The 16,401-nt window shown below is 36.7% G+C and overlaps 1 protein-coding gene and 1 long non-coding RNA gene across 5 annotated transcripts; one reads left to right on the top strand and one right to left on the bottom strand.

Annotated features, from left to right (window-relative positions):
* Positions 1 to 943: 943 nt before the first annotated feature.
* LOC104585842 (uncharacterized) lies at positions 944 to 4,332 on the top strand. Its single transcript, XR_733361.3, has 3 exons — positions 944 to 1,510; positions 1,782 to 1,860; positions 4,099 to 4,332. It is a non-coding gene; the product is annotated as an uncharacterized LOC104585842 (long non-coding RNA).
* Positions 4,333 to 6,273: 1,941 nt separating this feature from the next.
* Positions 6,274 to 13,529, bottom strand: LOC104585843 (uncharacterized). Of its 4 annotated transcripts, none has more exons than XM_010242848.3 (4): positions 13,263 to 13,529; positions 12,016 to 12,266; positions 7,180 to 8,392; positions 6,274 to 7,083 (listed from the first exon to the last, which is right to left on the bottom strand). In XM_010242848.3, the coding sequence occupies exon 3, from the start codon at positions 8,380 to 8,382 to the stop codon at positions 7,198 to 7,200; it is 1,185 nt and encodes a 394-aa protein (XP_010241150.1). In that variant the 5' UTR covers positions 8,383 to 8,392; positions 12,016 to 12,266; positions 13,263 to 13,529; the 3' UTR covers positions 6,274 to 7,083; positions 7,180 to 7,197. The 4 variants fall into 4 exon arrangements, with proteins under 4 accessions (XP_010241150.1, XP_010241148.1, XP_088752311.1 ...); XM_010242846.3 differs by having other exon boundaries at positions 12,016 to 12,261; positions 13,263 to 13,523; XM_088896185.1 differs by lacking the exons at positions 12,016 to 12,266; positions 13,263 to 13,529 and adding an exon at positions 9,423 to 9,441.
* Positions 13,530 to 16,401: the final 2,872 nt, after the last annotated feature.

Below are 16,401 nucleotides of genomic sequence, written 5' to 3' on the forward strand. Positions count from 1 at the left end.
AACTTTTAACACATAAAGTCTTCCTACACAGTTCTCTTGTTCCTTTCACTGTACCAGCCTATCAGGTTAGATAATCAGACTGTGTTAGATTCTAACCTCTCTACATATAACATTGTAGCCAAATGTGTTTGATGGATCAACCAGTACTACCACATAATGTAATGGTACTAGCTAGCCAAAAGTTTTCATGAATATTAACTAATTATGCACATATCTAAACAAATTTTAGGGTCTTTACCAAAATGTTGGCCCTAGCTCTATCTGGGGTGGACTGGGTACAGATCTAACCTTGGGCATTTTCTTGTATGAAGTGGCCGCTCTCAAACTCAAAACCCATGTTTTTTGACTTAGATACATTTGATGGGTGTTGAGCTCAATCATACAACTTGAGGAGAAAGTGATGTAGCAACCGCTTCCCTGCACAGACTGCCTTGGGGAGCCACATATGTACAAATTACGAAGTTAAAGTTTCAGACATGATGGCCTCCGCAGCTTTGTTTGAACCATCTCCTTTGCTGCATCACATGGAGGTGGACTAATATAATAGGCAATCTTCTAAAGAAGGAATTAATGACAATACATGGTCGTGTACAGTATTGACAAGTGGAATCCCCTGTCCAACTGGTTGCCAGTGAGCACCATCCACATGTTACAGAACAAGAGGGAGTAGAAGAGATGCCTAGAACTGATGGGTGATGCTGTCATTTCCCTAAAGTAAAAGAGCACCCCTATCCTTTTGTTTCACCCAATTCACTTCACTCATGAGTGCTGGGACAAAAGCAAAAGAAAGCAGCTCATAGTGGACAAGCATGAACATGATGCCTATCCTGTTTCCTTTTTTAGCTTTTCATCTTTTCCATCCTACAATCCCACCTCTCAATTGAACCCACTGTCTTAGATGCTAAGCAATTATAATCATTTGGAGATTGTCCATTTTTATATCATAGGCATCTCTCTCTCTCTCCCTCTCTCTCTCTCTCTCTCTCTCAAGTTGATGGTAGTTTCAAGTTTGAGTTCTGATGAAAATACAACTCCAACTAGTTCTGAAGCAAGTCATGGCATGGTAATTCAAATAGAGCGAGCAGAGAGAGACTATACCCTTATCATCTGTACTCCTGGCGGCGTCGGCGCAATACAATTGCACCTCTTTAGTGTGCTCTTGTTATGCACCGGCAAGGCACCCAAACCACAAGGGTGAGGACCACAGTAGAAGCAAGAATAGCAACAGCAGCAGCAACAGCAACAAGCAGTCCGGTGCAAGAAACAAAGATGGAGTCCTTGAAAAGACCGATGGTAATAATGAATCAGAAGATCAAGATAAGAGCAATGGTTGCAGCAACAGTAGTAGCAATGAGCCCCATGGACCTCTCACAGTACCCCATCCTCTCAAGAGTAATCTCAAGAAAACTATAAAGGTGGACAAGTCTCAACTGAGTAATGGGAAGAGGAAAGTTAGTTGGCCAGATGCCCATGGAAAGGATCTTGCTCATGTTCAAGAATTCGAGGCCAGGTACAAGTATTCCCCACACCTTTTTCTTTGCGCATCATGGATACATTTGGGTTGTAATTGTTTCAATCTGATGAAGACTCCAAACACTTTTAGGGGGAGTTTATTTGGTTTCTAATTCTAAACTCCTCATTGTGTTTGATGATGACTTGAGTTCAGGAAGTACAGTAACATATATCAAACAACCCCTTTAGATTTTGTTTGCAAAGTAGTTTCAAGATTTTGAGTTTCTCACCTGTTTCTCTTCTAACATCTTTCATTGTGAATATTTTAGTGTATCTGAGGAAGGGGAACTTGAGGGAGTGCAGAATTCTTGCATCTGTGCTATTCAATAAAAAAAGAAGAGGTTTAAGGTATGGTTCCTTTCCATAATTCCATCTCAATGTAATAACAGATGTTATATTTCTTTTTGCACGCACATAGATATGATGGGGTTTCAGACACAGTAGATTTTATTCAGATGTTGATGATTTCACCAAGTTTTCTTGTATATATAAAGCGTATGTGCTTTCAAAAGTGTCAATTGTCTATAAACTGTTACAGCTTTTTCAGTTATTACCGACAGAAATGATTTCTTTTTCTTTGGAGAGGGGTCATCCAGCTATCCTTCCAGGGGACATGAGAACAAAATTAGCAAGAATGTAAAGTGATTGGGGAGTTGGTAGAATTGTAATGGTCCAAACATGAAGATCTGATTCAAGCATTCACTTTCACATTGATCAATATTAACTAAGTTGAGTTGTGTTCCCTAGTGGCCACTCAGTCTAATAGGCTGAGCTCATAACAGGATGGAGTCTATGTAGTGATCACTGTTTTCCTGAAAAGTACACAAGAAATGGAGTAACAGAGGGCCCAGAGAACAAACACTTGGCATTTCATTGTTATTATTATACATGCATATTATATTAATAACCAAGACTTATCTGTTTGTAGTGGTTCTTATTGAGCATAGGAAGGATGAAATGACAACAAAAGTGGCTTTTTTGTTGAAACAATATAGAGTATTTTAGCTAGGTCTTGTTGGTATTTTTGAGTACTACCAACTTCATTTAAAGTCTAAGTACTATTGAGTATTTTAGAGGATGAGGCTCACTGATATTCTTTTGGTGTTGATAGTCAAGGCAACAAATGAGTAAGCATGGCTTTGTGCAGTGATGGAGACAGTTTGGTTGATGTTGGAAGTGAAATTCTCAGAAAAAAAGAAAAAAATTATTCATTATAAGCTTTAAAAACAATCCAACTGTAAACTTTTGCAGACCAATTCCAAAGCCCAGTCACTGAACATATTCTTTTGGCACAGCAATTTGTAATGGGGCAATACCCTTATCTAGTTAGACAAAGTACTTAAAGCATTAAATGGTCCTCTCAGTTTATCATATTGGATTTTGGTTGATGTTGGAAGATGGAATTCTGAGAAAACACTTCATCCATTATGGATTTATCAAGAATTTATCTGTAAACTTTTACAGACCAATTCCAAATCCTGGTCACTGAACACATATGGCTTTGAGACAGCAATTTGTAATGAAGCATTATCCTTATCTAGTTAGATCAGTACTTGAAACACTGAATGGTCTTTTTAGTTGCTCATATGGGTTTGAAACCATTCATTCAGCGACAGTACGATACCCCCACAAGAATAGGGTGTCAGTAGAAAAGGTCAGACTAAGAATGTAGTTTTCTCTTACACAAGGGTGAAGGGTGTAATATCCTGTACCTGTAGATCTTACACAACCAGAGAGTTCTCTCATCCAAACAAGTCAAAGACTTAGCTTTCCAATATACTATTTAATGCAGGATTAGGGTGGTGTTTGATAAAACTTAAGTCTTATAGCTGAAAAGCATAAAAGATCTTTTTTATAGATTTGATATCTGAAAACAGCAAAAGCTGTTTTCTGCTTTTTAGAGTCTCTGCAATATTAAAAAAGACGGGCATTTTAATCATTATAAGCCATCTGAAACATGTCTGAATGTGTTCTGTGCATGGGTCACCTCTTACCAAATCAGATCAGACTTATTTTCAATTTTGGGATTATGATTCAAATTTTAACACAAACGAGATCCTACCTTGGAAAAGCAAGTTCTCAGATATCACATCCCATTTGTGTTATCAAACGCCACCTAACTTAATTTGGTCCCAGAGGCAATTGTGGACTTATTTGGTTTATGTCCTTGGTTCTGTAATTTGTTTCAACTTTTATATACTTACATTTTATTCTTTGTATAACCCCCTCAAAAATTCCTTCTGTACTCTGTTTCTTACATTTTATAGATTTCTTCCCTAACACTTGTACTCATTCTCCACAAGGGTCTCCGTGTCCTCTGCCATGGGCCCCTATAGGGCCTAGTGGATTCCCACAAGAACAGCTAGCCCTAAAATTTACTCCATTTCTGTTATGAGGCCTTTCAGCAGAAAGGATGAACTCAGGGCATGAAAATTTGGAAATTTTTAAACTCCAAACATAGTTTCAGAATATTCATATTTTGCAGCATGTGTATCTGCAAATCCATCAAATTTAAATACTTAAGTACCTAATTGTTTCCTCTCCTCAAACAATCAGAGATCAAACTAACTGGTTATTCACTTGCAGGTGACAGTCATTTAGGTCCAATCTCAAACATCTCTCTGTGAAGATCTCTACTTGCAGGTGTGATACAGATCAATCTCAACCATGTAGAATCCTTTAGTTTTTTTTTTTTTTTTTCATCCAATTGAGAATTACATACAAGTTCATTCAGGCAAACAGCCATGTAATAGAAAATGAATGCATTTACTCTATTAAAGGCAATCAATCAGTTGAAACAACCAGAAGGCATGTGCAACAGCCAACAGTTTTGTTTTGACTGCCTGTTTGGGAGGGCTGAAACGCAGCGACTTCTATCTTTCGAAGGTGGGCCTCACACCAACAGCCTATAAGCTAGGTTTGGTGAAAAATCTGGAGAACCCAAATCAGCTGTCTGTTCAAAGCATTCCTCCAAAAGAAGCTTTGCAAATCCATTTGATAACGACTGAAGTAGCTAAAATGAATGACTTGTTGCCTTGTATTTTAGTGAATAAATTGTTCAAGGGGTTGTGAGCTCCTTAGTGACTAATAATCGACTAAAAGAGAAAGCAATAAGTCAGTCAGTTCAGCCATTTCAGCCTTTACAACTTGTTTGTATTTTGGCCACCAACCTCTGGTAGGGTAGTAGTCACTGGCCAGCTAGATGCTTGACTTAGATAATAAGCAGACTAAATGCGACTTATTCAAAGGAGGTCACATCACATGAATACCAACCAATGAGAAGGTAGGAAATTGGATTCACTCAAAAAATCAAGCATGGACCTTGTGAATCACCTAAGGGAGTGTTTAATTTATAGTGTGGCTGTAACTAGACCTATTCATGGGCCAGGTAGCCCGATGGTCCAGCCCGGCCTAGCCCACACCCCGGTCGGGCTTGGTCATGTAATTAGGCCCGCAGGCCTGACCTCGGGCCTAACACAGTAAGTCCGACTATGTTACAGGCCGAGCTCGGGATTTGTCAAAAAAACCCGGTTCGACCCGACTCAGCATTATGTATTTTATAAAATACATAATATGTATTTTATATATTATATAAATAATCTAATATTTATTGAAATATATATTTATAATTTAATATATACATTTTTTTATTTTTTTCTTTATAATCTCTCTCTCTCTATTCAGCCACTTCAGCAGTAGTAACAACATGGGATAAATCTGTAAATACAGAGTGAAAGCCCGGCCCGAACCCAGCCCGACCCGGCCCATGAACAGGTCTAGTTGTAACCCATTTTGCTTGGTTCCAGAACGCACCACATAAACATTCTTTTACGTTGTAAGATTTTTTGGGCTGAATTACAATGTGTTTTAGAGCTGAATGTATCGTAATATTTTCATCAAACCAAAATCTCGTGTTCTAGAACCCATCACACCTTGAAACACTCGTCGAACAATATTTGAAATATTAATTAAAATAATAATAATAATTTATGTATTTCAAATCTCAAGTCTTTGGATTACACCACATAACCACAATACAGAATGCTTGTTGTGGCAAGGTGCATTTTAAAAGATCATTTCAAACTAACCATGATCCATGATGGAGCCCACCAACTTGGGCTGCAAAATAAATCGAATCACATCGGATTCGAATTGATAAGAGCCAAATTCAAATATCTCCATTGATCCTATCGGATGGGAAAAATCAATCCATTTAGTTAACGGATTGAAACCATTAGTTGTGAAATATTGTGTTATATAAATAATATAATATATCATAAAATTTTCCATTACAATTCTAATCTGATCGGACATCCCATAAGATATTCGAATTCGAATCCAATCCAACGGATTCGGATCAATCCGATTCTACCGAATCCGATCCGAAATGTAACAATCATTAATTATTAGCATTCATGAACCAATCTGGCATCTGCCACTTTATCAATCATTACAGAAACAGTTAATAAATAAAAATATGATTTTAATACTGAAAAAGAATTACTTATCAATCTCGTGGTCGTGGGCTCTGACGAGAAGTATATATTATTTGCTCGATGCTCATTAATTATCATTGCCATGAATCCATTTTGAAATGACAACGGATTCATCCAAATGCTGTATACATACAACAAATTACTTTTGGTTTTCCATTTGGTTTCTAAAATCGCCTTAACATCAGCCTATTCTGGTCTAGACAATCTAAACGATCTGTCCTTGTTATGTGCCAAGTAAAGAAGAAAACCAATGGAAGTATCCAAGTTCCCCCAAGAAACAATTTCTTTGAATTCCCTTCCTAATTAATTTTACAATGACTCTCGGCAGCTTGTTTCATCTCCAGTTTTGCAACACCATATAAATCGAACTGAAGGGTAACAGGAAGCTACAGCTCAGAATTCATTCTAAAATGGGGGAGGGGATAAATGGGATTATGGGAATGATGAAGGGTCTAGGCTCCTCTTAAGAATTGCAGTCAAATGTGCACCCGTTTCCTGGCAACAGACAAAAGACAATTACTCCCCAGATTGGCAACCATGAACCAACCCACCAAGAAGCAAAGTCTTGACATGGCGCCCAACTCCACCAAGAACGGATCCGTTAGCTCATCCTTTTTACAGCTGCACTACTGCTTTTAATGATGGGCATCTCCCATCAACCTGCGTCCATGAAGGTTCCCCAGCCCAAACCAGACAGGTTCTTACAATTCAGGACAACCAGTAAAATACAACTGCCGTCATAATTCTGTACATTGATTATAATGCAAACAATTTGAAGAAATAATGTTTTGACTGCAATCAGCAGATTGCTTTGGGAGTGTAACATCCAGACTGAATTGAGACCAGAACCAAACTGCAATAAAGCACACCATTATATTGGATTCCCTTCACCCACTTTTGTAGGAAGGAACTCTAATATGGTGCAAAATGCAAACACACGTCAAATTCCAAATCCAACACATCATCTTCTTTTTTCTGCTTTTGATACCTCAAAGCACAGTTCTTCATGGGGTAGGTGCACCTGTGGACAATCTTTTTCATTCGGGGCAAATCTGAACAGTTATTCTGCAGAGTACTGAAACAATAACAGGGGGAAAATAACAATTTAGTCTATCATAAGTAATTGTAAAAGCAATTCCTTTGAGGTTAGTAGGTGATAAGCTTAAATTACCAGAACTATTGGCGGTTCTCATACTTGATCTTCATCTGGCCTGGACCTTGTGAACCTCCTACGCCTCCTTGGAACTGGAGATAAATCCTCACCCATGTCACTAGTCAGGTTCCAATCATCATCATCTTGCATACCAAACAGGTTCTCGCCCCACATGTTTCGACGACTGGAGAATGTTCCAGTTGAACGACGATGCCTAGTCAAAGACCTTGAAAGGCCCCTTGACTCAGAAACAGGTGACGTAATCATCTGTAGCAGAAAAAATCTAGTCAACCATATGCTATTGCCTCCTTCACCTGAGCTGCTTTCCCTGTCAATTGAGATCCCACCATCTCCATTCTCAATGACATAGTCTCCAACTACAATAGCACCTGGTATAGCTGAACGGATTGCACTGACAATATCTCCATATTCCCTCTGGTGTTCAAGGTGACGCCATGCCCGTTGCCTTGATGGGTCAATAACAGAAGGTCTTGTGGTTGGGTGAACCCTCCTAGCATGCCTACGAAGCTCCCTGTAATTACCAACGAAGGAGCATGCCTCCCGTGAGCAGCTTCTCTGTTTCAGATCAAGATATTGTCTAGCCTCCTTGACAATCTTCCAGCCTGAGACAGTTCCTCGGCAAAGGGGGCATTTCAAGTTCAAGCTTGGATTTGATATACTCTCCACTCCAAACTCTTCAAAAGCAATCCTCTCCCTGAATGTTCCAGGGCCACCAGTTTCTGTAATGTTGTCAACCTGTGTTTCCGAATACCTATCTGGTTCTTGGTTGTTATTATCTCCTAATGCATCCAATAATCCAGCTGGGGTTCCATTGTTGTTTTCATCTAAACTGAAGCCTTCATGAGTATCTTCAATGCCATTTGTCATTCTCAGATCTCCCAAGTTAGGTTCGGATGTATTACCATGTAAGGACCTCTGATCAGGTATTAAATTATCTGGGTTTTCAGTAAAAGATGATCTGGGTTGTGAGGGGCTGTTCCTATGTTCAATTCTCATCTTTTTAAAACGATCTAAGCAATTTGAGTGCCTGTAACTTGTGTCACAGATATAAGACCTGCAGCCCTTGTCATGTGAACTGCAGAGGAGGAGAACAGCATTATGTGGATGGTCCATGCAGATTGGGCACAAAGCCTCATCCCATTCCTTGTGCAAAGCAAGGATATCTGTGCCAGTGGAGGTGCTCCCTTTCATATCTGACATCTTGGGTCAACTGTATTAAGTTGTTTGAAACATTAAACTGGTCAGAATGCCAGTTGTTTCTCTTGAAACAAAGAAAACATGATCAGAGAATGAAATGATTATGGAGTAACCTTTTCACAGAAATATAGGGAGTTGTACCACATCAGTTATTGGTCAACAAGAATGCCAGGGAGAAAACTTGCATTCTCAACAAGCAAACAGGATCATCAGTCAACCCAATGGGGCTAACATGGTGAGAAGATGGGAAACAAGTTCCCAGCTAAGCTGCTTTCCAGCAAAAGAGTTGATAACATTCCACATCTCTAACAGTTATGATTATGAGAAGATATAGGGCACCAGTCTTACGTAAAAAGAATGGAGAATCATATGCTCCAGTTCCCATCCTCAATTATGTGGCTTGTGTGAGGTCAGACATTTGGAGACCTACCATTTCAGGATTATAAAGGTGGACTATGAGAATGAAATCAACAAAAGGAGGATTCATGTTCTCTACATGTTGACAAAAGGACCTTCACAATGGACCAAAGATAATGACCACTTGATCTACATGCCAGTTAAAAAAAACAACGACATCCTGGATTAAAATGTTATCATGACCCCCACCTTCATCATTATCATAATCATCAGTGAAGCCTTGTCCATACAACTTGGTATGTTGCCATATGACCTTAATCCAAAGCCTCAAATCAGGGAAAACCTACTGCTAATATGATGACCACTAACAAGTAATAACTTCTAATAATATTGAAGTCATCAGTTTGAAGTGTTTATGGATGTATGGGTGGAAGACAATTGGAAGCACAGTAATGCAATTAGGAACTCCATTTTTCTTTTTGTGGAGTATCTTGCACCAACATCATAGATATACATGGACAGCAAATCCCTGAGAAATTAAGATCTCAAATGGACTTTCTGGAAAAGGCATTGGCAACATAAATTGCTCTGGAGGATATGACTGAAAATCAATTCTATATAAATATCTAGAAAAGCCCCAAACTTTACCAAGGATGTTTGGATAGAAGATCTCCAAGATTTCTTACCCTTTGTCATAGAAATTTCACCTTTCACTGCTAATGCGGAATTTGAGTACCCTTCACCAACCACCAATGTATTAGAAGACAACAGCAAAGGTGAGGCAGTTGGGCCTAAAGAGGCAAGGATTAAGAAAGCCTTGATGCATATCAAAGCATAAGCCTATGAAATCTTTCAAGAAAACATGGAAAGATTTATAAATCATAAAACAACGTAAAAAATAAGCACTTCAAAAAAAAAACATAAAAAAAGAAGCTAATAATTAAACTGATAATGTAATCCTGCCAATCCACTACACAGCTTCTCAGTTTTTGTAAACCCTTCAATTTCTATGCTATACTTCAGTGGAGCTCTCTACAAGACCCATCTTGTCCTTCATTGTCATCAACAAGATTATTAAAAAACAGAAAAAACTTACATTTCTCATCTACTAATGTACACACCTTCAGTAACAATACTTTATTGAAAATTTTCAATATGATTATTGGCTGAAACCATTTCTTATGACACCTTTTGATCTTCAATCAAATTAAAAATAAAATAAAATAATGGGTCAACACAGAAATCTTCAACAATCAATCTAGCAAATACTGATGCTAGAAATCTAGAACACAAACAAAAACTAACATTTCTTTTATGGTAGACCATGAAGGACTTGCAAGATCATTTCAAACCAATATTACAAAGAAAGCAAATAAATTGAAGGAAAGAGAGATTGAAATTTGGTAGATTAATAAAGAAAGAATAACCACATCCCACAGATTTAAGGTTTCTCTAGAGTTTAGAATCAATTGCAAGAAACCCAATTTGATCAGAGGAGAACAATTGAGAAGTCAATTGCGGGTTTCACAAGCCTTCTATCATGTAAAGAGAAGAAAAGAGAGAACTAGTTTATAGCTCCTGAAGTCTGTGCTACGGGCATCCTTTGACCTCAATCAAAAGGGCCACCATCAAAACATTAATTTATGAAGTAACAGTTCATAAGTCTAAAACTAACCATACTTCTAGTTTCATCATGATTAATGCAACAACAACAGCCCTAGCACTTTTTTCAACTGAGTTATAATCCGACTATTGAAAGTATTCATTTACTCTGGCATAACTGAGGTACCCACAAACTCTAAGCTAAGTAGGTAATACCTGAAAAATGTGCCCATGAGTATAACCCTAGGATCTAGATCGTACTCATTCTACAAACCCAATAAAAATCACCACTTGAAAATTCCTCTCCACTGCTCAGTTTTACTAAGCATTTGCACCCAAGAAACAACAATATAGTAAGTAGATAGATAGGTTGATAGCAAACCCTCTAGTTTATTTGTTGAATGCCTTGCAGCGTTCATAACTTCGAAGGACATGAACAAATCCTCCATAGTGAGGCGTACACTCCAGAATCCAGATATCTACACAACTTAAAGTGATGTTGCAAGTCCTACAGGCCCTCACCATAATCTCTTATCCAACTAATCTTCATCTAAGAGTGACCTTCAATCTCCACCAAGAGAAACCCTAAATAATGCCTCAACCTTAGTCCCTGAAGAATTGCCAATATTTCTAAAACTTGTTCTTCTACAAGCTCCTTTTCATAATGCAACGAAAAGAAAAATGTGCTAAAGGAATTAATAGTCCATAAAAAATTGGCATACTAAAACAAGGCATCATTACTAAAATCTGATCATACCCAAGAAAAGAATCACTGCATCCAGAAAACACAAGGGAACAACTACAAGTCTGGAATGCAAGAATAACTGTAAGCAGAAAGCAGAAGTCTCTCCACCACCAGGAACACTGTTTTCATTGTACATCAATTACTTTTCACCCATCAAATGCCCAATGTTGGAACTTGACTGGTAGTAGTTTTTTTTTTTTTTGTAAATTTGGAATAAAGGCTGCACATTGAACTCCTACTCATGGCAACAAATTTCCTAACTTATTAAAGGCAGGTTTCTTAAAAGCATTCCCCAATGAAAAGATGATAAAATTACTTCATCTTACCCAATTAATCAAGACATACTACTTCCAGCTGACAATTTTTTTTTTCCAACCACTTGCACAAATGCATGAGATGCACATCTTTGACTTACTGCAAAAATCTTGGCAGCACCAAATGCACGTATTGAAAGAATGACAGGCATTTAAACATCCCATTTGCTTCAAATGGGAACCAAGTTGTGGAAAGAAGAATTAGCATGATTAAGATACCATTACATGGTTTAATGGTAAAATCTTGGGATGGCAAGTGTAAGAAAGCAGGTTCAAGTCTGAGAGCAGTCACTTTATGCTAAAAATACAAAGGTTAGGACCGTAGACAGTCTACCCCTCCCAAGACCCCAGATAGCTGCAACCAACAATGGGTAATGGCCTTTTAAGGTAACATAGGGAGATGATTCTTTGCAGGAAAAAAATAAAAAATTAATCAGTTTACTCAACAGAAAATTTAAAAAGAAAAATAACAACTAAAGAACAAAAGTTTTGGCATATTGACATATGAGGGAGACAGTCAGTTCATAGCAAGCCAAGCCAAATTTGAATTAACACAAAAGAGACATGGTTGGATATTAAAATACAATGCCGAATTTCTTCAACAACACCAATACTCACCCAGAGATTGAACTCTGAACTTTATTCCCTTACTTGTAGCTTCTGAATCTTTACGACAATAATCAGCTTTTATATGTGATAAAGATGGAAATCTTGTTGGAGTAAATTACATACAAGCCAATCTTCAAATAGTGCTCCAAAGAATGTAAGAAATAATCCAGTCCTAGAAATCTTGAAGGAATTACAGCCTTTTGACTAAAGCATTAAGCACTATTTCACGAGCCGCACAGGAATGAGTCCTAAGACCTGCACTTACGTGGTGGAATAAAGATGACTGTCATATACATACCACCAAATGCTGAATACAAAAGGAAAAACAGGAATACACCTTACGCATATTGTCTCAAAACAGAATGTAGCAACAAAAGAAATAATTCAGAGCCCCTTTATGCATAAATTCAAAAGCCACCAATGCATAAAATGGGCATTACGAAATCAAATTAAGCACCCATTTGGAAAGCATAGTTTACCATCAGATCAAGGAGAAACTAATCTATTATGACATGTTGATAAGAAAGATACTCAAAGAAATGGAGTATCTTCATACTTCATATAACACATCTATCGCCTGGAAAATCCTAAATATGGTAAAGATAAAGCATCCAAAACCCAATCGCTAAATTATCACAGATGCACCAGTTTCAATAATTTCATTTCACGCAAAAGATTATAAACAGCCATTAAAAACCAGAAATAAAAAGATCCTAAAGAACCATTACCACCCGTAAATAAATTTAAGAATTATTTACCTTTTAGCTAGAATGAGAATTACAAATTAAATGGGAAAAAAAGTAGAAACCCCTTCTTGAGAAAGATTTGAAATCGGGCACCTTGAGGCAGGATAATCAGCTAACCCTTAAAAGGATGAATCTTTAGAACCCCAGCAAGATACCATTTCCTTGAACCCAACAAAAAAGATTCCAAATCCAAATCTAAACCCTAAGTTTAAACAGATACCCAACAATTCTATACGGAAAAGAAATCAAAAATTTGCAGGCTCTCAAGGATCCTGCGTTTATCCAGGGAAAAGAAAAGAAGAGAAAAAACCATAGAGATGGCAGATCAAAATAGAAAAAGAATCCATTGTTGGCAAAATCAGGAGGTATAGAAACAAAATATATCAACAGAGATGCATACGATTAGCAAGATGAATCAACCAATAAATTCAATTGACCAGTTAAGTCCTTGCAACCCAAAAAAAAATCTGGAGATTGAAGAAGAAAAGTAGAAAAAGGTACGGGTTTTACAGTATTGGAATCGGTGGTGCAGAATCCTTCCCCCTTGGTTTTTGATGGGTTTTTTGTCGTGTTCATGTATATTTTGTAATTTTCTTTCTTTTTTTTAATATGAAAAAATAAATGGTGGTCTTCTTCCTCTGTTCTTCTCTTCTGGTTCTTGGGTTCTGGTTGGGGAAGGATGAAAACAAAAAGAAAAATGTGAAATGAAGATCACATCCACATCTCAAAGACTTTATATATATTCCCATGCTTAGTTGCCCACCCACATCCACATGTGAGATGCAGAGAAACCTGAAAATTAAAAAGAAAAAAAAAAAAAGAGAGAGAGAGAGAGAGAACAAGCACAACCGTTCGGGGCGTTCGGGTTTTTGAGTGACCCGTTAAAAACCCGATTCTTGACACTCTAAGCTTTTCATTCCCATGTTAAACCCGATCCGGCCCGTGTTAAATCCAATTCGTAATCAGAATGGAATGGAAATCGGCTGGAATGGATTGATTGGATTCTCATTCCTAAGGGAGTAGGAGGGTGGCCATTCCTTCAAATGAGAAAATACCATTTCCTAGGAATAGGAATCATATTCCAATTTCACCCAATTAAGGATTTCAATTCCAATTACAAACTCCTATTTCTATGGACCCTAAAATATTGGTATGATAGTCAAGGCCATGCACGGGCTGTGTATTAATATAAAATTAATTATTTAAATTAATTTAACAATAAATTCAATTTTTGAATATATTAATTATTTGTTAGTAATAATTAAATTTTGATTACTTTTTAATTAATTTTAATATATTTATTTTTCAATAAAATCAAATTTATTCAGTTTTTTTTGTTATTGATATATAAACTTATAAATTGCTGAAAATCTCCCTAAAATTTTTTACCATTATTGAAACTAGGGTTATTCACAAACATTGCCAAACCGACCAAACTAGCCCAACCCAACCCGATTTAGTCGTTTTTTTTCACCATCGATCGGCTTTTCGGGTTGTGAAGAGGGATAAATCGATAATTTAGTTCAGTTTTAGTTTTCATAAACCGAGTTAGTTTCTGATTTCCTAGTCTTTCCTTAACTAGGTAATCCCTATCCTAGTTTTTTTTCTTTCTAGTTAGTTACTTATTTTTAACATTAAAGAACAATAAAAAATTAGTTAAATGGGAATTACTTTTGTCTTTAGGATTGTTTTCCTTTTTTAGAGTAGGAAATTTTACACTAAAATAGGGCTATTCACAAACAATGCCAAACTGACCCTTCATGTTCGAGTTAGTTTTGCTTAATGGCACGGTGGTTCCGGTTTGCTCTTTAAGTAACCCAACCAGGTCGGGGCATTGAAAAAAAACTATTAAGCCAATCCAACCCGACCTGTAAACAACCCTAGCTGAAACCTCTCCTAAAGTCTGATAATTACAATCACCTCCCTTGAACTTTACAGTTGCAAGTAGACCCCCTTTATTAGAATCCATTAACAAAGGCACGAAAAATGTCCAAAATACCCATACAATTACTATTTAGACTATTCAGGCTGGTTTATATAATAAAAAAATAATAATACAAAAAAAAAGAGAATTTAAAGTTGTAACTTTACCTTTGAGTGATTGATACGATGGGCAAAATTGGAAAATAGGTCAATTTCAGAAAAGATATCATAAGAGTTTGGGCTAGCGATTAATGTGAAGAGAATTTTCGAAAAATAAACACTTTGATGAAAAATAATTACTTGAATATTTTGAATATTTTCATGATTATTTTTAGAGGGTTTACTAAAGGGGGTCTACTTGCAATTTTGTCAAAACGTTCGGAAGAGATGATTACAATTATCAAACTTCAACAGAAATTTCAACAACTACAAACTTCAGGGGGGTTTTAGTAATTTGTCCTTAGATATTATTATTTCAAATTTTAAATAGAGTTTTCAATTAATACAAATCAATTTTAAAATTAATAATATTATTACTTGTAAATGGAATTTAATGTTATAGTTTTAAATGAATTGTTCTGATTCGGTTCTGAATTGGGCTAAATACATTGAATGGATCAAAGTATGGCAGGGTAAAAGAAATTTAGATCAGCTGAACGTGGAAACCAATGATAATGCCACACGTCAGTGAGAAATTAAATGATGGTGGGTCCCAATGTGAAAAATTATCATTGGTTATATAGCCCACTAAATTAATCCTTACTCCAACAAAAACGACCCGTGTAGGGCATGAGTGGTTGAAACCCATGGATCAAACCGAACCCATAGTATGGGACTCGCATAAACCCGATAATTACAATTTATGTACTATATGGTTGCACGAAAATGGATCGCAAAAAAAAACCCGATTAGACCGTCTGGTTGGCGTGCAGGTGAAGAAGACGGTCCAAAACCAACAACGGTTTGAATCTGAAATTGGCCGATGTTTGTTCTAAAAAATTATTCCATACGCTTTCTAAAAACCCAACAGTTTCGTGCACGGAAATGATCAAAACGATGACGGTATTAACTTTATTTGTGAGATTAAAAATGCATTAAAAAATAAAACAGAATGAATTTAATTAATAATGATTTGGTACAAAATTCTTTTCAACCAGTAGATAGGTAAAAGGATAAGTTTGGGAGTGCTTAAAAATAAGTGATTATTGGAATAAATACTTATTTTAGGCTCTAATCACACCAATTAACATTTATTTGCATTTGAAAAATAGGTTCAAATAAATATTTATTTAAAGTACTTATTGATCAATAAGTATTTATTCTATGTCATTTTTCTTTTTCTTTTTTTTTTTTTTATGAATAACAAGAGATGCTACACAAGCCGGAAGTAACACCCCCCAAAACAGGAAATTGGTCCACCATGTCATTTTGAAAATATCTATACTATCCGTGTTTGAAATAAATGATTTTTTCATTAAGCATTCTCAAATTAGACAAAGTGTGAAAACAATTAAAAACTAATCTGTTGCATCCTTGACCAAATTTCTACAAACCGATTTAGGGGTGATATTGCTTCAGCTGGTGAGCTCAACAGACCGAGGACTTCTAGCAATTTGGAAGTACAAAGATGATCAAGGCCCCAAGGTGGATTTTCAAGGAGTTCTCAAATACTCAAAGTTAGTAACCATTGTAACTTTGTAAGTGATGGTCGGCTAGGTTGGCTTTG

Source organism: Nelumbo nucifera, chromosome 1 (assembly GCF_055504915.1).
Source record: "Nelumbo nucifera cultivar China Antique chromosome 1, China Antique-T2T, whole genome shotgun sequence".
Taxonomy (NCBI): Eukaryota; Viridiplantae; Streptophyta; class Magnoliopsida; order Proteales; family Nelumbonaceae; genus Nelumbo; species Nelumbo nucifera.